General features: G+C 46.2%; 1 protein-coding gene and 1 long non-coding RNA gene across 3 annotated transcripts in view; one reads left to right on the plus strand and one right to left on the minus strand.

Moving 5' to 3' along the window:
- Positions 1-22,400, plus strand: part of LOC138497279 (uncharacterized) — a 291,765-nt gene that overhangs the window by 57,565 nt on the left and 211,800 nt on the right. The window lies entirely within an intron of this gene.
- SLC39A6 (solute carrier family 39 member 6) overlaps positions 1-22,400 on the minus strand; it is a 254,817-nt gene that overhangs the window by 35,688 nt on the left and 196,729 nt on the right. For both annotated transcript variants that reach the window (XM_069620630.1, XM_069620631.1), the window contains one exon: positions 20,885-21,075. In XM_069620630.1, coding sequence (XP_069476731.1) covers positions 20,885-21,075 — 191 coding nt within the window. The remainder of the gene's footprint in view (positions 1-20,884; positions 21,076-22,400) is intronic.

Here is a 22,400-nt window from a genome sequence, read left to right on the forward strand (position 1 = left end):
CAACAAGAAAAAAGAACAAAGATCTTATCCTGTTGCTGAACATCTATTGGAACCCGGCCATAATCCATACGTCCGCTTTCTTAAACTTTGGCTACAACAACATTCGACGTGGACCACATTTTAATATGTGGAGTTTTGAACTCGACTTGCCCAATGGTAGACGATGTAAAAACTCTAGGAAATAAAACAAACCCCTGCTCAAAATCAACAGCAAGAGGCCTCGCATGGGCGGAGCTGATGGAATCCCGCGATTTGTATAATCTAAATTCCCGAGAAACAACCAGACCTAGGATTCCAACCTGGAAGGGGGAAGGAAATGCAAGTACCATCGATTACATTTTCGTATCCAGGGATTTATATCAACTAATCAAAAGCTTTGAGATAGTAGTATCCACCGAGAGTGACCACAACTTACTCAAAGCGACATGGCATGCCAACAAACGCCCGCAACTTAACATGTCAACCAAGATGGCTCTAAATGCCTAAGGAAACCGACTAAAAATCACAAAAGATGGCATTGACTCGATCACAGAGACCTACAAACAAAAAGAGATAGGAGGCAACAACAACAACACATTGAAAAACTTGGACTACTGCCTGCTGCTCACCCCTTTCCTACATCCTAGGCATGTAAAGAAAACATAAAAAAACCATCGTCACAAATACAACGAGGAAATTCGCTCAAAGAAATCTGAGTTACGAAAATCATTAAGGAAAGCCAAAAAATACCCCACACAGTTAAACTTAGACTCTGCAAACAAACAAAAAAGAAAGTACAAATCGTGGCTTCAAACAATCCGAAGAAAATGGTACCAAGAAGACGCAGAGACCATGCTTAGAGCAGTCTGCAAAAGGAACTCGAACGACTTTTGGACTCTACTATCAGGTCCAGTAAAAACAAGTACCAACAATGTCCCTGAAGACAGATGGCTAAAACACTTCAAACTTATTTGAAGAACCAGAGCCATCGGAAAAAAGACCACTAAAACACGCAAAAAGTAAATGGATGGCATGTACGGAGGAAGAGATTCGAAAGAAAGTCAGTAAATTGAATAACTCCCGTGCACCAGGTCCGGATGGGATCACAAACTTACACCTCAAACAGGAGGTGGAAACTTGGGCCCCGTTAATAGCTGAAATCTTTAAAAGATGTAGGACAACACGATCTATCCCGGCTACATGGCAAACAGCTAACATCGTTCCAATCTACAAAAAAGGGCTGAAGGATGACCCAGGAAACTACAGACCTAACGCCCTATTGGACGTGCTGGGCAAACTCTTCGGATCCCTGGTGCTAGAGAAACTCCAAGACTGGCAGAAAGTGGCAAAGACAGCAGATCCACTGCAAACAGGCTTTGAAAAAAATCTAGGCAACGCGGTCAACATTATGATCACCAGTATTCTGAAGGCCAGAGTCTTCGAGGGCTACCCAACAATTTTCATAGCTTCGATCGACCTGGTACAAGCCTTCGACCGTGTAAACAGGAGAAAACTATGGAGCAAACTGGAAAAACAAAGGTGTCCAACTTCACTCCTCAACCCTATCAAAGCGCTGTATAGTAACACCTCAATCAGAGTTCGCCTGAACGAAGCTGGGCTACTATCAGAAAGTATACAAACAGCAAGAGGAGTCAAACAAGAATGCCCTCTGGCTCCGGCCCTCTATAAGGCGTACATGGCTGACATAGTGGATGCAGAAATTGACGCACGCTCCTTTCCTCCAAAAATAGCGTCGAAAGTTACAAGACTGCTCTATGCGGACGATATCCTTCTGTTGGATCAAACATCAATCGGACTGCAGCGTCAACTAGACAGTCTTGTAAGCTACTTGAAGAATGATTTAGATCTGAACACTGCAAAAACTAAAATTATGATCTTGGAAAAATCAACTAGGCCAACTAAAAGATCACAATGGTTTGCTAACTCAGAGAAGCTGGAGACAGTGAAAACCTTCACATACTATCTCGCAGCCAAATAGAACTATCGATGCAAGAACACCTTATCCTAAAGATGAAAACATTGGCTGCACAAGCAACACTCTTGGAAAGGAAATTTGGAAAATTCACCATCCTCCCGGTACTAAAATTCTTCAAAGCCAAAGTCACTCCAGCACTAACTTACGGGGCTGAAGCAATGTCACATCTTCCTCCTACACTGTGGACAAAATTGGAAGGCACTTTTTGGCGCAAAGTCTTACGACTACCCAATTCAACCCCAACAGCAGTAATCCGAAGAGAACTATGTCTTCAATCACTGGAATCAGTAGTAGTCAGAAACGGTCTCTTGTTCCTGGCAAAAATTCTAAGAACTCCACGGCCAACTATTCTGGACATCATCTACCAAGAAATGACGAACCAAAAAAACAACATGATGACAAAAATGGTACAAAAATCTACTAGATCAGTCAGAAAAAAATCGGATGTTCGGAATGGGAGATAGAACGCACCCCAGAGAAAATCAAGAAAAAATTAAAAATCCATGATTGGATCGAGACCTTGGAAAAAGCAGAGAAGCACACATCACAGAGTCATCATACAATCAACATACAAAGTATAGACGAGACAAGGAATTACTTAAAACAATTCCCGGACAAACCTCTGCGTATAATCTTCCTGAGAGCACGTCTGAACATTCTAAAGACTAAAGAAATGTTATGCCTCAGAAAACAGGTTCAAGATAAAAACTGTCGGTACTGTGACACCCTAGAAATCGAAACAGTGCGACACCTACTCCTTCACTGTCTGGGTACAAACAGTCTCAGAACGACCTACTTACGATCACACAAAATGAAACATCTTACCACCAGTGACGAAGATTGGTGGAACATGCTAATGAGTGGAGAATCCACAACATTGACAGTAGCAACAGCCAAATTCTTCGAAGGTCTAAAACTGGAAGAAAAACCAAGCCGAGAGTAAACAAAGAAAAAAAATGAAAAACAAGGATTATAAAGAAATAAGCACAGAAAGGGGAGATTTTTAATTTCACCAAATCATGGATTCACAATGAAAACGTCCGTAAAACACAAGCCAAAAGAAAGATTTTATAAAAATTGTAAAACAAATGCAATAAATAAATAAATAAAATGCTTCTGGTGAGGTAGCCCACAAGAGAGCCTGTCAGTTCACTGGGTGGTCCAGGGATACTTTCAAAGGCTCAAGATGGCTGGGTCCTCAAGAAGGCATTGAGACTATTTGGTCCCGAAAGTCCAAGGGCTGACTCAGGGTCTTCGGGATCAGGTTGTTCAACAGGGATTCACCAGGCCTCCTCAGGAGCCTTCTTCGATCCTCAGTCGGCTGTTCAGCTACAAGAGATTCTTGGCTCCAAAGCTGATCTGAAGAAAAGGTTTCAGGAGTCCACTTATCCAAAATCCACGCTGGAAGCACACCAATATTAAGGATCTATCGCAGGGCTGAGGGCTGGCTGGGATCTGTCTCTCGCTGTGCTGAGGTGACCTTCCCCAGTATGATGCAACAGGGCGATGGCTGTGCCCCTTGTGAGCCAACGACTTGTTGTCGGCCTGTGTCATGATTTGAGGGGGCTGAAAGGGCTCTGGCCCACTGTGAAGGGACATACGACCGTTGAGGTAACATTGTGGGCCGCAAGGTTTGTTACATGCTGGCTGGCTAGAAGCATGTCACAGTAAGTAAACAGGCCTACCAATAAGTGACGGTTATGCGCAGTATGCAAATCCAAACATAATCACAAGCACCAGAAATAGGTTTACAGTATACGGTGCAACAACGTTGCCTCCCTGGAACGTCTGGCGGCCACGAGCCAGGCAGCCAGGTGCCCAGCGCAACGAGTTACAGAAAAATACCTGTACCATAATACCCCTCAGGAACAAAAACAAAACCAGGACCGGATCCGAGATGTCGATTTATGGACTGGGGGCAAGAGTAACCTGGCAAAATACCCATTCCTGTCACTTGAGGCAGAGAAGACATCAGAAAACCTGTCAAGAGCCCAAACAGTGAAATTGTACTCAAACTACCCTCAGATGTACTTCATCTCCCACAATGCCATTCTCGTCAAACCAGAAAACCCAGAATGGATTGGGGAAATTAAATGATACCTTCAAGGACAGTAAGGCTGTGGGGGAAGCCAAGCACTCAAAGCCCCCCTAAACACTTGCTTTCCCAGCAGCAATGTAGAAGGATATCCTCCACACAAGCAGCCTGTTCAGCTTGCCTATGCACAAAGTTTGTCACCATTTCTAGGTTTTGCCCAGCCCCTTTAGCCTGATTCCAACTAGCACGAAGTGAGGCAGCCCAGCCAATCCCAACATTCACACCTTTTAGACTCGTAGCTCAAGGCCATCAGCCTTAGTACCAATCATGGGGAGGGGGAATGCAAACCAAGCAGCTCAGTTCAGTGTGGTGGCTGACAGGAGCAGGTGCCTCCCATTTGGAAAAAGCTGGAGAGAGAAGATTGCTCAAGTGGAGAGGTGCTGAACAGACTGAAAAAAAAACATGCAGCAGAGGTGTTCTGAAAAGTGGCAGTAATTAAGAAGAGGAGGTGATCTCTACAGAAGACAAGTGACTATAGTTAATGGGGTGAGAAAAGGAGGTAGCAAAACCAGGAGTGGAAGTCGGTAGCAGCAACAGAGGAAAGGAAGGAGGAAGTAAGACCCAGAGTGGAGTGACAAGAGACAAGAGCAGAGGGGAGGGGGAGGAGAGGAGGAACTGAAACATGGGATGGAGTTGAAGGAAGAAGTAACTATGACCCTCAGTGGAAGGAGGCGACAACAGGCCAAGGTGGTAATTAGGAGGCAATGATGGATCAGCAGGATGAAAAGGGGCAAGCGAAATTGGAACTAAGGTATTGAAAATAGGTGAAGATCCAGAAACAGTAGTGGGAGGTCCTACACAGGTCTAACCGGTGAGAGGAGGTTCCAGTGGGTGTCAAGGAGCTGAGTGACAGTTTAGGAAAGAGGTGGAAAGGAGTAAATTGCTTACCTGTAACTCCTGTTCTCCAGCATTGGCCTCTTTCATAGATTCACATGCTGTGAATATTCCCCGATGTAAGGCTGTGAATCCTCGGTTACCTCTTGTTTTCCTTATAGAATGCACAGGTCTGTTGTGTATGCTCTATCCCCCTCATTATTGGATGATTTCAGTCCCATTCAATGTGGCATCGAGTAGTTAGTCCCTCCCTTAGAACCACTCTTCTGATGACTGTTCTTCCCATTCTTGCTTCTGCTGCTGTGTTTTGCCCTCCTCAGCAGTAGTGCTTAGTAAATGTGTGCAGTACTGCAGGTTGCTGCTTGGCCTATGATACAAGTCATTTATAACGCGCCTGTAAATGAAATACAAGTACACAAGTCTTTCTAGGTGTGACAAGGCAAGGGAGGGAAGACAGAGGGAGGACAAGACAAACTATCTTACTAGGCCTGGTCTCATTCAGATCGTGCAAGTGCAAGAACTAGAAGTGCAAGGGGAAAGGGGGGGAAGTGCAAGGGAGAGGGGAGGGGAAAACAGTGCAGCAATGCTCTGAGTAAGTGCCGCCGAGGCAACGCGGCTCTGGGTAGTGCAAGGAGGACAAGGGACTGCAGGGTTACAGTCCCTGAGTGTGTGGTAGGCCCAGAGGCAGTGCAAGGGTGACTGATCAAGAAAGAGCCTGGTACCCAGTGCAGGGGAGGGAGAGAAAGAAAGCAAGAGAAGAGGAAAGTTTTAGAGCTGCTCAGGGACTTCGGGTGGTCCGGCTCAAGTTTGAGAGGGGCATGGAGGCCGTTCCGGACAGAGGCACCTGCAGAGGAGAGGGATCTACCCCCCACTCTCTGCCTGGAGAAGCGACTAACCCCTAGAGAGTTGGAGGTAGCCCAGCGAAGGGCTATATGTCCATTAGGGAAATTCCAGACCACAGGCTGCTGAAGCTCTTGTGGAATGAGCATTAGCAGCTCTTGTTAACGGCTTATTCGCTTTTGCGTGTTAACACAAAATTGTTGATTAAATACACCTGAAAATTCCATGCTTAGAGTTTGCCTTCTCTTTATTTGAAGGTCCGAAGTCTACAAAAAGCTGCGTGGAACTTCTGGAAGACTCAGTTCTGTCCAGATAAAACATTATTGCTCTTTTTATGTCCAGGGAGCGCAACACAATTTCTGCAGGTGAGTTTTGAAAAAAGGCAGGCATGGTTGAGTTCTTGTGAAATTCTGTTGGGACATTGGTGAAGTGTGGGTTGGTCATAAGCATCGCCTTGTCTGTGAAACCGTACATACAGTTCCTTTATTGCTAGTGCTTGTAGTTCAGAGAACCTTCTGGAGTATGGGACAGCTACCAAGAATGCCACCTTACATGATAGATACGCGGTTCGTAGTAGTTAGCTGCTCAAACTAAGCTTTCATAAGTCCCTCCAGATCAGTATTTAAGCTCCTCTGGCACTGCCTTCCTGGTTGGCGGGAATGATCGAAACAGCCCCCACAGGAAATGCTTAGGCCTGTTGCTGAGTAATGGTGTACGCCTCCTCTTTCGGGTGTACCTGGAGATGGCTGCTAGGTGTACTTTAATGGACGAATGTGAGAATCCCCCCCTTTGGGCAAAGACAGCAGGTATGGGGGGGGGATCAGCTCTGGGCGAACAGTGTGGTTAGATATCACGATGTTGCGTACACCACGTACACTTCCACTTGAGATCATATGAGCAGTTGGTGGAGGGTGCTCTTGCTGCGCTAGGGATAACCTTGCATTCTTGTGTTCTGCTTAGACATCAAATTCTGCGAGTCAGGAGCCATGCGGTCCACTTGAGGGACTGTGGTTCACGGTGGAGTATTTTCCCTTGGTTTTGTAGTCTGATGGGCTGGCGCTTTGACAGTTGTAGCAGGTCCGAGTACCAAGTCTGGCTTGGCCAGTCTGAAGCAATTAGGATGACTTGACAAGGATACACTTTCACCTTTTTGCACTGTCTGGAGTATTATCGTCATTGTAGAAAAAGCAAAGAGATCCATCCATGGGAAGGAGAAGGTGTCCCCCCCATCAACCCTTCCTGTGCAGTTCTGCTTCGGAATCGTGCACACTTTTATTTGGTGGCGAACAGGTCCATGGACAGGGCACCACACTATGCGAATAATCTCTGGAGTTTGTTGTCCTCCATCTCCTACTCATGACATTGCGTTGATGCTCTGCGGAGGCTGTCTGCCAGAGTTCTGGATTCCCAGGAGGTGGAATGTCTGCTGGAAGATGTGGTTGGCAAAGGCCCAGTGTCATACTCTATGTGCTTCCTGGGATAGGGTTGCTGACCTGGTTGACAGATCTAATACATGGTGGTCTTATTGTCTGTGTGAATCCCGAGTGTAGACCACTGCAACACTATCCGGAACGACCGATGGGTCCATTGGATTTCCCTGAACTCTAGAATATTTAAGCAGTGTCAACTCTTCTGCCGCCTAGAGATACTTGACGTGAAGGAGGTTCCCCCAGCCTGACAGGGAGGCATCTGTGACCAGTGTATTAGCTCCTGCAAGTGACTCTTCCTCTTCTCCCGCCCATGACGTTGTGGCTGCGGTCCCACTGTTGGAGTATGCATGTGTGTTGTGGGTAACCTGTATCTTGTCTTCCCAAGACCACGGGGTCTGGGACCACAAACTGGTGATTAACTCTTGCAGGGGCTGCATATGGAGTCTGCAGTTGGGTATGAGCGGAACGCATGAGGACCTTGAAGAGAGGGTCCCTGGAATGGCTCTCATGTAACTCGCTGTTCGGTTCTGCACCGACTGCACCAATGTATCCTACATATGCAAAGAGATTCTCTCCAACTTTCTAACCGTATCCAATTGACGCTTCGAGGACACAGGTGCCTCAATATTGGATTAAACTGACTGATGACAAAGTCCTGCCGTGATGACGTCACTAGCGACAACACGACATAGCATTAGTCATGAAGCAAATGTGCACTCCTGCATGAAGATACAGACACACACAAGTATACATGAAGAACATGCTTATACCTTCCGAAGATAGAGGACAGATACATTTACATACTGTCAAAAAGCTTTTCTTTTCCTTTAGCCAAATGCAGAAACGCAAAAAAGCCAAACCTATGTGGACCAAGCTTGCAACCGCTTTATTCCAACTAATCATAAGGAGCTATAGGAACCTAAGGAACTTTTAGCGCTCTATCACGACTAACCTCTAAGAAGATATTAGAACACAGAGAAACCATAGAATGACTAGTGAACACACATGAGACCACAGGCCTCATTTACATGGAGTGCGAGATGCAGGCTCTGCAGCACGAAGCACAGAGATGGTGTTCGCAGCCAAGGACAAGTGCAGGTGGGAAATTCCTCACTCCAGAGGCAGTGAGCCACCTGCGAGAACTCAAAATAAAATCCTCATATTTGCAGATAGGCGGGCTTAGTTTTGTAGTCATCGCATACATGACCCAGCAGGGCCGAACAATGGCCATTTACTCATGGTGAGAAAGGAAGCAGTTCCCAGCGAAGCAGAGGAGATGGATACATGCGCTGCACACCAAAACTGCAACCTGCACACACTCTCTCCGGCTAGGTGATCAGACCAGTGACAACAATGGGAACACAGCTTTTCCCCCATTATCTTGAAAAGGTACACCGAGCACGGAACAGGGTCCCAGGCCTTGGAGGACCCACTTTAGCCAATCCAGATGCTCCGATCATAGGGTGGTGCAGAATGTTGCACAGGCCAATGGTCTTCGTGCGACCCTGCAACAAAGTAATAGACTCGAGCTAACCCTTTGGGATGTCTTAGGTTTTGAGATGGAATTGATGTTTGTGACGTCACCAGGGTACAAAACCGGGCGATACAGGCTTAGGAGCTGCGATTGACAAAGATTTGTGATTTCCTGTTGATCCCGGTCTATTTGAAAATAAAAGACAGAAAACATTGCCCCATGACCCCATCTTCCGTTTTGGCCAGGGTAGGGTTGCTCACACAGCCCGTGGGCATTGAGGCACTGTTACAGGAATTTTGTTTTTAGTGCCTAGTAGTTAGTCTTAGCTGCGCGTTTATAACACGCTTAAATACCCAGAGGTTTCTAAGCGCGGACCCGGGGATCGAACCTGTGTTGCTTCATGTCGTCTTGCTTCCAAGGCGAGCACGTTGCAGCTGAGCTATCCTCCCGGGACTCTGCTGGTTTGTGACATTATTGATCCGAATCCTCCCCAGCCCCCCGGCATAGTACAAGTAGTAGCAAAGGACGCGTGGCTATGATTGATCGGCACAATGCCGCCTCATCCCGTCACAACACTTGGAAAGCTGCGAGCTGACCCACAGAGACGAGAAAGACACGAGGTGTACACTGAAGAGGTCCTTGGGTACTGCTTTTGAGAAATTCCTGCCTGCTTTCCGTGGGACTCCCAGCAGACTGGAAGGGTGGAGTGGCAGGTTGGGGGGGGGGAGGGAAAGAGTCGGTAGCTGATCACCGACTGAAAGCATAGACGCAACCATACAGCACACAGGGGAAGGTGCGGACCGTTGTTGGTTGGTGCTGGGCACTTTGGGGGTGATCAGAAGTGGAGGTGGATGATATTGGTTTGCGGCTAGGGAATATTCAATCTTGGGGCAATCCGTTTTGGCAGCTGGCCTAGACTATTGGCTTAAGGGTACGGATGACCCAAGTTATGTAAATAGTGGATTCCCTGTGGGTTGGGCGTTGTAGCTAGAGTCATGGATGATGGTATTACCGTGTATACGACTTAGCAGGTGAAGCTAGCTTGTATCGCGGAAAGTGCTCTTCTGGTTAAGTCTCGCAGAGGCGTTTTATTTACAAGGCGACGCTGTAGGTACAGATTGAACACGTGGATTATTGGTTTCCCCCGTTAGGGGGCAGGAAGTCGGCCATGTATAGCTTTGTCTTTGTTGGGGTGTTAGCACGATTGGGAAATGTTTTGGTAAACACATTGGAGGGGCAGGTATCAGAAATGTCCCTTTCTCCTGTATTGTAGAGTTGATGTTACCAGGTTGTCGTTTGGACTTGGAGCGCATGAGAAGTGTAGAGCTTCTTGGTTGGTTGTGAACAATGATCAGGGTTTGAAAATGTTGTCGTGCTTTTAAGAACTGTTGGTTGCGCCGTCGAGGCAGCCAATTGCAGAGGGGCGCTGCGCGGAGCACTCCCGAGGTAGTGGTTGGGAGCCAGAGAGGCTGGTGATTTTTGTAGCAGGGAGAGCCATTTTGACGTTTGATGTTAAAGTGAAATAAAGCAAGTGTATTTGGTAAAGGTGGAAGTGTTCAAAACCCTAACTTGGGGTCAAGTAAGTATTGAGATAATGTATTCAAGTAAAAGGTATGAGGGACAGCCCTACAACTTGTTTAAGTCCCTTGCATGCTATAAGGATAAGATTTGTAAATAAAGCGCGGAATGGACACGACGCACAGAGGAGAAATTGCCAAAGCCATGGGTAAAAGAGGGGAGCTTCTCCAAATGTGTGCAGCAACCATTACATGCGTATATACACGAGGCTTATAAAGGAAAGAAGTTATGTAAACAAATGGCAATATTGGAGCTACGGAAGATGTTTCAGGATGAGGGGGACTTGGCGTGGCAACACTAGATGCTAAGCCAGCAAGAGGTCGTAGGTGATATGCTCTTGGCCGCTCCTCCCCCTCCCAAACACAAAAGCAAAGGCGCAGCAGAGTGGGCCCAGGGATTATACCCAGCGAGGGAGTTAAGCGCATCAGGAGGTTATACCAATCCCAGATTCGCCCCTCCAGCATATAGCAAAGGGGAGCGCAAACCGCAGGCGGCGAAGGCAAGGAGCGTAGCGAGATTCAGGCACGCTTGAAAGAAAACTATGCAGGGAAAGGGGTGGAAAGCGCTGAGGGAGAGGTACCGATAGTTTCGAACGAGTGGGTAGGCGGCGTAAGGAAGGAAAGGTATCAAACAGTGAAGACAGACAAGTGATCACAGTTCAAGGGTGTTTATTGAAATTCAATGGGTTGGTAAAACGCCTAAAAGGGCCTACACTAAGCAACCTATTGCCAATCCTTACTTAAATAAAAAATGGTGTGGGATAACGTACGAAAAAAAGTGTTCAAGAAATGATGTCGGTATAGTGCAGCAGTTAGCTTTCCTTCCCCCATGTTTTCAGCACGGGGCAAGGCGGCACGTGCAGGCTTCGCACACTCTAGCTCCTTGGCCACGAGGTAACAGTTCAACAGAGAGGCATCAGCGCCTTCCGACAAATTCTCTCTTGCAATGAGTCTCTTAATGCAGAGGGCCTGATGCAGCCAACAAAAATACAAAAGTTCCTTTAATTGTCAAGGTTTCACTTTCACAAGTTCACACCTGGTCGCCCTCCTTCAGAATTGGACCATGGATCCCCCTCGTCCGAGCCCCTCTTGATACCAGAATCGAAGATTTTTGAATGTGCGATGGGTTTTGCTTAAGCTGTCGCTGGACCACTTCGATTCACTTCACACAATTTACACTTCATATTGATCTTCTGCTTTTGTTTCCTTTTGTTAAATATACCACACAGAGACCTTCGATTGATCACATCCACAGGACCAGACCACTGTCAAGGTTATTGTATCTTTTCTTCTAATGTTCAAATATTCACCAGCAATTTAGCTTTACTCGCGTCCTTCACCCGTGTTTAACAATGTTCCTTCCAGCGCTCCCTTTACAATGTTTCCGCTTGCAACCTTGACTTCAACACAGACCGGTCTCCCCAACTTGTCCTAGATGAGGAATGATCTATGAGACCACATGTTTTACATTCAATCGTCCTGTAGCCTTATTACCAAGCGAATACATTATATTTGCCCATTTCTTACTGCCAATAACTGTACGCTGCTTGCTGCTGCACTAGTTAATTGCAGACTTGACTACTGCAATAGTCTCCTAGAGGGTACCACACATCTGAACATTCAAGTCCTGCAGGTTGCACAGAAAAATGCTATTTGGGCCATTCAGGGCCGGTCCAAATGTGCGCACGTTTCAGATGCTAGAAGGGCACTTCATTGGTTGCCTATACAACACAGGAACACCCACAATATCCTGACACTGTCCTGCAAGTGTCACTCAAATACCTGCCCAACATAATTTATAGATCGAGTATAGCCCCAAGTAGGGGGAAGGAAGCTTCGCTCCTCCGCCCATCCTACATTCATCCAGCCCAGATACAAGCTGGTGAGCTTCAGAGGGACTTCCTTTGAAACTCAGGCTCCGCTGCAGTGGAACCTACTTCCTGGGCATATACGCTTGGCTGATAATCTGGTGCTTTTCAAGAAGGAAATAAAATACTACCTGTTCAACCTCAACCCAGGCTGAACTTAGTCTGTTCACCCGATCTCCACTGCCTGATTTCTGACCCAGTCTTGTCTTTTGTGCGCCCTGAGGTCCATGGGCGTGTGGCGCATTATAAAAATTAAAATAAATAAACTCACTGGCTGTGTTCTCCGTCGCTTCTTTATTCTTGGAGCAAAAGGACGATAACAGTGTCTGCTGCTCCTCCCCGCCTTCGTCAGCTACGCGAGAGGACCCTCAATATCTGACACAATGCAGGATTATTTAGCCTGGTTTCCTGGTCTCACGTTTTCTGCCTTGAAGTTTCTTGAAAGTAACGGCTTCCTGTCAACAAGGTCAAGGGTGTTGACCCTCACAAACTCTTGTGCTTGGCTGTCTTTCTCCCCTCGTTCAACTATCAACTCAAAACTGCTGTACCTTCGTGTGCTTTGCCTCGCTCAGTGTGCCCTCATGCTTCCTTGTGGGGAAGTGTAATGGAAGTAAGGTGTGAGCGATTGTCGATGACTGCCTGACCTCACCTGACCATAGTATTGGGACAGGTCATGTATATGGCTCGGGGCTGAGTCTGAAGCGAAGCGTGTGGCATATTTGGAGGATATCCTAGACATAGATACCCCATCCAGAGTGCGTAATTATGCCCGAACTATGGTACTAAAGGAAGAGTACAATGCGTTACCAGTTACAAGGTAATGTGCCACGAGAAGACAAGGAGTTGTGGGTAAAATGGGGGTGTTCTATATCCCCCTCGGATGCCCTGTGGCATTAGGAAAGCACAGCCAAACTAGTGATGCCATTGTCATTAGTACACACTGCACTGACACAACTACACCATCCTACCCACATGGGGAAGGATGTACTTGCGGCTCACATTGGAGAAGACGGTTTGTCCCAATTTGGCAGAACAAGTTGCAGAATTTATGACCAGCTGCATTGTCTGTAAATGTTTCACAGCAGGCCATACATTAAAGTTAGTTATGGGAGCCATACCTCGCCCACTGGGTCCATTCCAAAACCTTTATGTCGACTACGCTGACATGCTCCAAGTAATCCGGGGCTACCGCTACATGATAGTGGTTGTGTGCCCATTTCCCCCCCCGATGTATCGAAGCTGGTCCTTCCCATCTTAATGCCCTTAAAGCTGCAAAATTCCTGGTTAGGGACATTTTCCCAAGATGGGGTGTATGTGAGGTCCTGCGGTCTGACAACAGACCTCACTTCGCCAATTAAATGTTTCACCATATTGAAACCCTATTAGCGGTCTAACACAAGTTCTCCTGTGCGTATCACCCGCAAGCGAACAGTGCGTTATAGTGCCTCAACAGGCTGCCTAAGGAGACAATTGAAAAACTAAAAGCAACCCTAAACAAAGGTTGGCTCTATTGTTGGCCTTTAGCTTTGCTCGCATTGTGCAATAAACCAGGGTCCGACCACCACTTAACGCTGCATGAGGTGGTTACCGGGTGGCGCATGTGACTTCTCCTGGCTCCTCCGACTAGGGCATTAACTGATGCAGAAAATGTGTAATGTATTGGGGGAAGGAAATTTACGATGTCACTGCTGCCTTGATGGCTAGTGCATCTTATTTCTCGCCAAATGCAGGCACAACGGGAGAGGTCCAAGAAGAGCGAAGAAGATAGCAGTAAAGAGATCAAGGAAAAACATCTTAAGCCAGCACAGCTCTATCCAGGGGACACGTCTGAAATTTCATCAGAAAATGGAACAAGCCCAGATTTACAGGTTCTCACACTGTAGAGGAAGTGATTGACAGAGCTATAAAGATACGGGGAGAGAAAGTTTGGAATTTCTTCGGGGATGTGAAACCCTGTCAAGAAGAGGCCTTTCCTAGCAGGGGACCAACTTCGTGCGAGAGGAATAACAAAGCATCCAGCCAAAAAAACAATCACAACCCGACTAACTTCAACCAAGGATCACACGCTCTAGAGCAAGAGAGATGGCGAAAGTACTTCCTACACATCCATAGTAAGGGGACACAGCCATTAATCGTGAAAGTGGTGACTGCTGTTTGTGTTACATGATTCCCAGGATCCCCAGCCCATAACCCATCAGGATCAATTTGTCCATTTTGTTGGAAGGCAACGACAAAGAAGACCATCTCCCAGTTTATTCTTTTGTGCCTTATTGAGCCACTTGGCCCAAACACATCCACGAGTTTGCTGAGGAAGTCCGAGTAATTGAGATCCTTTGTGACCCTAGAGTACACATTGCGTGGGAACGGTTATTTTTGTTAATCGCACTCGTACAATATTACACCCGCGGAGCTTGAGCGAATACGTACAAACAATATAACCACGCATTTCAAGGGAATTTCAGGCGGTTCATCATCACACTTGAAACTACACAAGAGTCTGAAGCGGAGTAAGCTATGGGTACCCTTATTAAAGATGTGAGAGTGGTGATGTGTGCTCTTTTCTCTCTCCATCTTTACCCTCATTTTTTGGCAAAGATTACTTTTTGTAGAATGGCAAGCTGTGACCCCTACTTACGTGGCCCCAGTTACGGCTACCATGTCAGGTGATAAGCACTGCCAAACCAGCAAAGAGAGATATGCGCTGTGCCGATTTAGATGTACGAGCCGTTGATTCTTAGCGGATACAGCTAGTGTTTCTAACATGTGGTACAAACACATGACCAAGGTAGGAAAACAAACGACTGAAGAGAGCCGCTACATCTGCTCCCCCATTCCATATGCCATGAGTGCCTCCAGAACGTTTGTAGCAAATGAAATACCAGCAGAAAGAGCACAGTGTCATGCACCTTTCAATGTGCACCAGAAGGGGAAGATTCCAAGGGGAAAGAGCAACCTTAAGGTGGATGTCTAAGACAATCAATCCCTATGAAGAGAACTACATAAAGACCCTAGACATGGACGATTCACGGGAAAGAGATCAGGCACTAGAATACATAACCGAAGGTCCACAAAAGGGGAGAACAAAAAACAATCACATGGAAAGAATGACCCTGTCCCAAGAGAGGACCAGCACAAATAGGGGGGGGGGGGGGGAAGAACCAGGATGCTGGAAAAGACCACAGATGCTAGTGTATGATCAAGTATACACAGGGGCAGATGGAAAGAAGGGGTGGTGGGGAGCAAGGCACATATGCTCCAAACAGTTCCAGTTCTTCTAGTAAAAGAAGAAGGACAAATGCTTAAAAGAATGGGAAGCAAGTGCAAAGTTACTAACATGGGTAGACAATGAAGCTGGGCCCATGCCCATAGCGCCAATCAAAGGAGCAGCATTAAGTTTCCAGAACGATGGCCCAGTGAAGGTTGGAGAAAAAGAATGCAAGGAGACAATGAAAGTTACAGGCATGAAAGTTGCAATGGCAGTATGAATGGATCACTATTGGGCCTGCGGATCAAAGGCGGATGAGAAGTTACCACCCAGCTGGGGAGGAGAGTGCTCACTGGTGCACATCAACATACCAGCACTGGTAGTGTCACAGAAGGACATGAAGGTCGATGGGTTTCCTAAAATGGACTGACATAAGGAAGAAGAGATCCGTAAAGCAAACTATATATCATCAAAAATGGAGTACTCTCTGGATGAGATACCACCCGAGCATAGGCTTTTCAGCAAAGCGGAAATCATTTTTGCATCCATTGTTCCTGCAGCGCAGACCAACACAAACGCAAAATGGCTCCAGATCACGAGGTGGGAGCGGATGCAGACCAACTCAACAGGCAAGGGGTTCAATGCAATTAAAGAAGAGTAAAAATGGCATTCAAAAGCATGAAGTAAGGTCCAGGACATTGCGCCTTATTTCAGTTTTAATTTATATTTATTCTCATTTTACAATTTTTTCCAAAAAAGTGCCCTTGTTTAATTACACATGTTTCGGCCACTGAAGGCCTTTTTCAAATTAGGGCTCATTTGTCAAACCACAATGGGGCTCATTGACTTCTTATTCATGAAAATATAATGGGTTAGATCCTGTGGAACAGTGAAGCCGATGCGTGTGATTTTCGCTACCTGCTAAATAGCAACGGGATGTAACCCATTATATTTTCCATGAATAAGAAGTCAATGAGCCCCATTGTGGTTTAACATATGAGCCCTAATTTGAAAAAGGCCTTCAGTGGCCGAAACACGTAATTAAACAAGGGCACTTTTTTGAAAAAAATTGTAAAATGAGAATAAATATAAATTAAAACTGAAATAAGGTGCAATGTCCTGGACCTTCCTTCTTGCTTTTGCATGCCATTTTTACTATTTTTGACGGCTTTATCTGTGGCTTACCGTCGGTCTAGTGATTTGCGACAGAAAAAATCTCAAGGAATAGAGAACTGTTGTATTCCAATTAAGTTTGAAGGAGTCGCCCAACAGACCAGCTGGAACTACAAGCCCAGCTTTTTTGTCCCAATTAAAGAAGAGCTCCGAGCAGTGAGGTTGATGGTGCTCCAAAATAGGTATGTTCTGGACATCCGGACAGCCATGGAAGGAGGGGGTCTACGCCAAAAATCGGGTCTTCTTGCTGTAAATTCATTCAACAAATGATGTGGACAACAGGACACTCACTGAAGCAGTCACCAGATTATCAGAGATGCATGCCAAAATGGAAGCAGAGACGGATTCTGCAGGCAAAGATGAAGGTTGGCTATCATACATCTTCTCATGGATAGCCAATGGATTGAAGGTTTTAGTTGCAGCATTAGTACTAGTGTTGCGGACCTTTTGCGTCATTACGATATGCATCAATCAATGCAAAAAGAATCGAAAAGACTGCAGGGATGGAAGTACTGGTAGACACAAGTTCCGACGATGACAAGATAATAGTAGCTCGAGAGGGCCTGAAAGCACAGAACAGATTGTCCTCTGTTCCTGACTGGGGTAATGTTTGAGGACCCCTATGACACCAGAGAATATTGGGGAAAATGGGTTTTGTGCAACCCTGGAGGAGATTGCGTTGTGACAAGGAGCTTGTATGACCATGCAAGATTCTATGGACACCTGGGGGAGTGACGAAGATTTGGCTCCCGAAATTGAAGCTGAACAAGTTTGGCGGAGTGATCGACAGGTCGACCAGAGGGAGGACTGGAGAGAGGGTTCCTGGAATGGCCCTCATGTTTCCTATGCAAATGTCAACCCGCAGAATGAAGAACGAAAGATAACTCGCTGTTTGGTTCTGCATCAATATATCCTACATATGCAAAGAGCCATTATCTCAGATGACTTTTCAAACCATATCCAATTGACTGCTTCGAGGAGCCGGTGCTTCACCGATTGATCAAACCGATTGATGACAAAGTCCAGTCGTGATGACGTCACTAATGACAACACGAAATAGTAGCGTTAGTCATGAAGCAAATGTGCACTCCTGCATGAAGATACGCAGACACACAAGTATACATGATGAACATGCTTATACCTTCAGTAGATAGAGGACAGATACATCTACATACTGTCAAAAAAGGTTTTCTTTTCTTTTAGCCAAATGCAGGAATGGAAGAAAGCCAATCATAGGTGGACCAAGCTTGCAATCACTTTATTGCAACTAATCATAAGGAGCTACGGGAACCTAAGGAACCTATAGGGCTCTATCGCGACTAACCTCTAAGAAGATATTAAAACGCATAGGGAAACCATAGAATGACTGTAGTGAATATACATAACACCACAGGCCTCTAATACATGGAGGGAGAGATGCAGGCTCTGCAGCACGAAACACAGATGTGTTCGCAGCCAAGGAAAAGGGCGGGTGGTAAATTCTTGATTCCCGAGGCAGTGAGCCACCGGCGAGAATTCAGAGTAAAATCTTCCTAATTGCAGACAGGAGGGCTTCGTTTTGTTATCGGACACATGACCCAACAGGGCCAAACAATGGCTATTTACTTGTGGTGCAGGAAGCAGTTCCCAGCGAAGCAGAGAAGATTGATACATGCGTTGCCCACGAAAACTGCAACCTGCAGGCACTCTCAGGTTAGGTGATCAGACAAGTGGCAACAATGGGGAAACATAGCTCTTCCCATTACCTTGAAAAGGTACACCGAGCGCTGTGAACAGAACACGGTCGCAGGCCTGGGAGGACCTGCTTTAGCCAATCCAGACGCTCTGATCATGCGGTGGCGTATAAGGAATTAGCCATATTGATCGGTGGAAAAAAAATGTATCGATCAAAATGGTACATTTGACCGATTTCAGTCAGTACCATTAGATCGATTTTTCAAAACACTGAACACAGAGGAGGGGTGTCCCCTCCTCCATGTTCAGTATTTTTGGATTTCAGAGGTACAGGGGTGTCCCCAGCTTCCTTAATATTGGATGCGGGGGACAAAAAAAAATATATATAAGAAATAAAGAAAAGAGAGACCCTGCGCACAGTCCCAAACACATACCACACACCCTTGACGGGCATGTAGCTGACTATGTTGAACTTCTGGACAGAAGTGTGGAACAGAGCCCTCCTTGCTTCTTTAGCAATACGCCATTAATCGGTTTAAATCCGGGTTCGTAGGGGTCAACAGCAATATTTATGCTGTGGTTTGAACCAACGGTTCACCTTCCTTTAGAATGGACAGGGCCTCTTTTCTCTTCTGGCAGGTGTTCTAGAATTGGGGGCCATTTCATGCCACATCTCCCTATTGTATCCTGCTATTATGGTCCGGGAGTTTGCCGCCTTGATGGTAGTAGCCCTGATAGTCAACACCTTTTATCCAAAAGGTGTCAACTTTCCAGCCCTCGTACTCCTGTTGGCACTGCATTTTTGTGTTTGCGACTGCTTTTCTTCCTGCTGCCGCCGATACAACCAACTCAGCAGTAGATTGAGAAGAGAAACACTTCGGTGTAGAATCTGGAGTTTTAAACTGCTTTTCCGGTCTACCTTTAATGGCTGGTTCAGTAAACGGACGTTTCATACGGAGTAGACCCCTCTTCCCAGACATGGCCTAGGATGGGAATGGATACCATTGATTTTCTCTTTGGACGGAATGAGACCAAACTCCTGGCATGCCCTGATGGTCATGGCATGGAACGCCCCCATTTCATCTCGAGGGGAGTGCTTAGGCGCTTCCACAGGAGGCTTGTCCACTGGTGTGTCATCAATATCCCAATCGTCACCTCTTGGTGGGGAGCCGGTAGTTGCAGTAGTCCATGTGGATCATCGGGTCTGTGTATGGAAGCTCACCTTAATGTTCCTCCGCCTGAGATGGGGAGTGCCCTGGCAGTGATCTTGGTGCTGTTGACAGAGACCTATGAGCCCTAGGTATTGTGCGTTTGGCTAAAGCTTTCCGATGGGGTTGACTGGGAGAAGTAGATCTCCTAGAATCCCTTGATGCGACAGGCGACGTTTACCTCCTTGGTGACCTGAACCACCTTGGTAGCAATGCTGAAGCGCCTTGTGGTGCCATCGGGTGTGCTGGTGGTAGCCTTGTGTTGAGCTGTGACAACAGACTCTGCAAAGAATACCTGAAGTGACAACACCTGGGAGTTGAGTAGGGATTGGCCTGGCATTGGAATTGGTTGTACCAGGGGTTGTCTTCGCCCTAAGACACTTAGAGCTGGAGTAGAAGGTACCCTTGGAAGCTCCTGAGGCTTGTGTATTTGTGGAGGCTGTGCGGGTCGCAGCAGCCTTGGTTGTGCCTGCTCCTCCAGAACGACCGACTCCTCAGAGTCTGAAAAGACCGGTGACTGTCCCCGTTGAAAGTCTGAATCTATCCGATGTTGTAATATTTCATCAGGCATGACAGGAGAGTAGGTGATGGGTGAAACTGGTGACCCAATTGATTATACCTCTGCCTGTACGTCCACCCAACCAATAATACTGGTTTTTAGTACAGTGGTTGTCTGTGGATCTGATGGTTTGCAGCCATCTAGATCTGCTTTCTGCTGAAGAGCTTTTTCCCTTTCTACAGGTTTATTTGGTGTAGTGGTCGACAATGTAGTCTATGAACGATTTGTCACCTGGGTGGACTGTTTCCATGGAAGAGTGCTGTCGAGAGAGATTGCGACTTTGTTGTGGAAGAGTTTAATGTTGTTGCCGGAGGCGATTTCATTGTTGAGAGCAAGGTCACCAGGTTTTTCGTGGACAATTTTGACATGGACGGTTTTACGGTTGTCAGCGTATGTTTTGTGGACATCTTAGTGGTGGTAGATGACAGATGTCGTTGATAGAGGTACTGACGTAGATCTCCCCCCCCCACAGCCCCCTCACCCACTCGACAACCAAGATTGGGACAGCTGACATAAGACACATCGTTTTTCTCTAGATATTTATGGACAGGGGTCTCACATTTACTTTAATGTGGATCATCAAGCTCAAAATGTATATTCCTTTCTCTGTCCATCATATCTTTGTGCCACACGTTTCTGGCCTGCTCTTCTATTGGCAAAGCATGTGGACAACATCACAAGATGTCCTCACCAGGATAGGAAATTAGGATAGTTGGCATCAGTTATCTGTTCACAGTATCTCCAAGTATTTGATATTTTGGTAGTAGCCCAAAGTTAGGATTAGAAATTAAAAAATGCACCAATACAAAATAGATTGAAGTAAATGTCTTCTCTGAATACATGGGTGCTCAGAAACGTGTACTAGAGTTTGAGTGATAAATATGGTCTGTGATTAAAGGCAGGTGACAAGATATTTGATAAAAAAGACCATTTCATTTAGAGTATTTAAGCAGTCCACAATACCATACTTACCATGTCAACAAGAGCTACGTACAAAAACAATCCAGCAGTAAGTGCAAATATCCACATTGAAACATTTTCTGCATAGTGCCCAATAAGAATGCCTGTTATCATGCCGAGATACGCAAGCATGGCTGAAAGTCCATTATAAAGCAGAGCTTGCCTGACTGTCATACCAGCAGTGAGCAGGATGGCAAAATCCCCTAAAAAGAAAAAAGTACACTTTAGAGGACAATAACATTTCCTTCTATGGTCACAGACTAACCCACCCACTTACAACTGCAAATGGTAACATTTAGATACTGGGGCCTTTTTGGCCCAGACTAACAGACAGATAACGGCCTGGTAGTCTTCAACCCCATGCCAAGAAAACTCCATGTGCTTCACTTTAATTGCAGTGGACACCACACAAAAATCATGCACCCTTGTGAGAAAAAGAGTAGAACAAGTTACTTTCTTACCTGGTAACGTTCTTTCGATTGGGATGTTCCGACAACATATTGCACATCTATGACAGGTAATCACCACAGCTGTGCCGCTTCGGAAAATGTTCGGCGTCTGCGTCGATGACTTCGATACGCTGTTCGAGGGCCTCTGTCGAGCAAACGTCACCGGATGTTATAAGTAGGACGCAGGACGCCGTAGCCTCAGTTGTATTTTTTTCCCAGAACGTGTGGCATCAATCTTCTGCCAGAATGACTACAGAAAGCCTTGCGGAAACGAAAGCTGCAATCGGATAAGAAATTCTGTAGAGTGGCAGGTAGGGAGGGAGCAATGTGGAATAAGTCGTCGGAACATCCCATCGAAAGAACGTTACCAGGTAAGAAAGTAACTTGTTCTTCAAAGGGATTGGTTCCTCCGACATATTCAACATCTATGACAAGACTCCCAAAGCAGTACCAACGTAAGGAGGTGGGAAAGAATTTAGAATTTTAGAATGCTTAATTAAATTGCAGACTAGTGGACCGCCTTGCCAAATGCCAAATCTTGCCCATGGATAGAATCCAAGGAGAAGTGTTTGACAAAAGTATGGACAAAGGCCCATGTGGCTGCTTCACAAATGTTACGAATGGGAACACCCCTCTGCAAAGCAGTAGAAGCAGCCACACCTCTAGTAGAATGGGCCCCTAAGCCTACCGGAGGGTCCTTACCCGCCAAGCAGTAACATTCAGAAATTGTTAAGATAATCCATCTAGTAGACAAAGTCTGCTTAGTAACAGCTTGTCCCAAACGCCTTCCAGCATCCTACAAAGAGTTTGTCGTCCACTCTGACCTGGGACATGTGTGAGATGTAGAAACTTAAAGCTCTCCTAGGATCCAACCTATGGAGCCTCTCCTCTTCCTTACCAAGATGCAGAGGAAGATAGAAGGCCAGAAGAACAACCTTCTGGATTAAATGAAATTCCGTCACAACTTTCGGAAGAAAAGAGGGACGAACCCTAAGGACAACCCTGTCCTTATGGAACACTGAAGGGTGGCTTAACGGAAAGTGCCTGCAACTCACTCACTCTGCGAGCGGAAGTGACCG

The sequence above is a fragment of the Ambystoma mexicanum genome, chromosome 5q, assembly GCF_040938575.1.
Source record: "Ambystoma mexicanum isolate Mex_15411 chromosome 5q, UKY_AmexF1_1, whole genome shotgun sequence".
Classification (NCBI taxonomy): Eukaryota; Metazoa; Chordata; class Amphibia; order Caudata; family Ambystomatidae; genus Ambystoma; species Ambystoma mexicanum.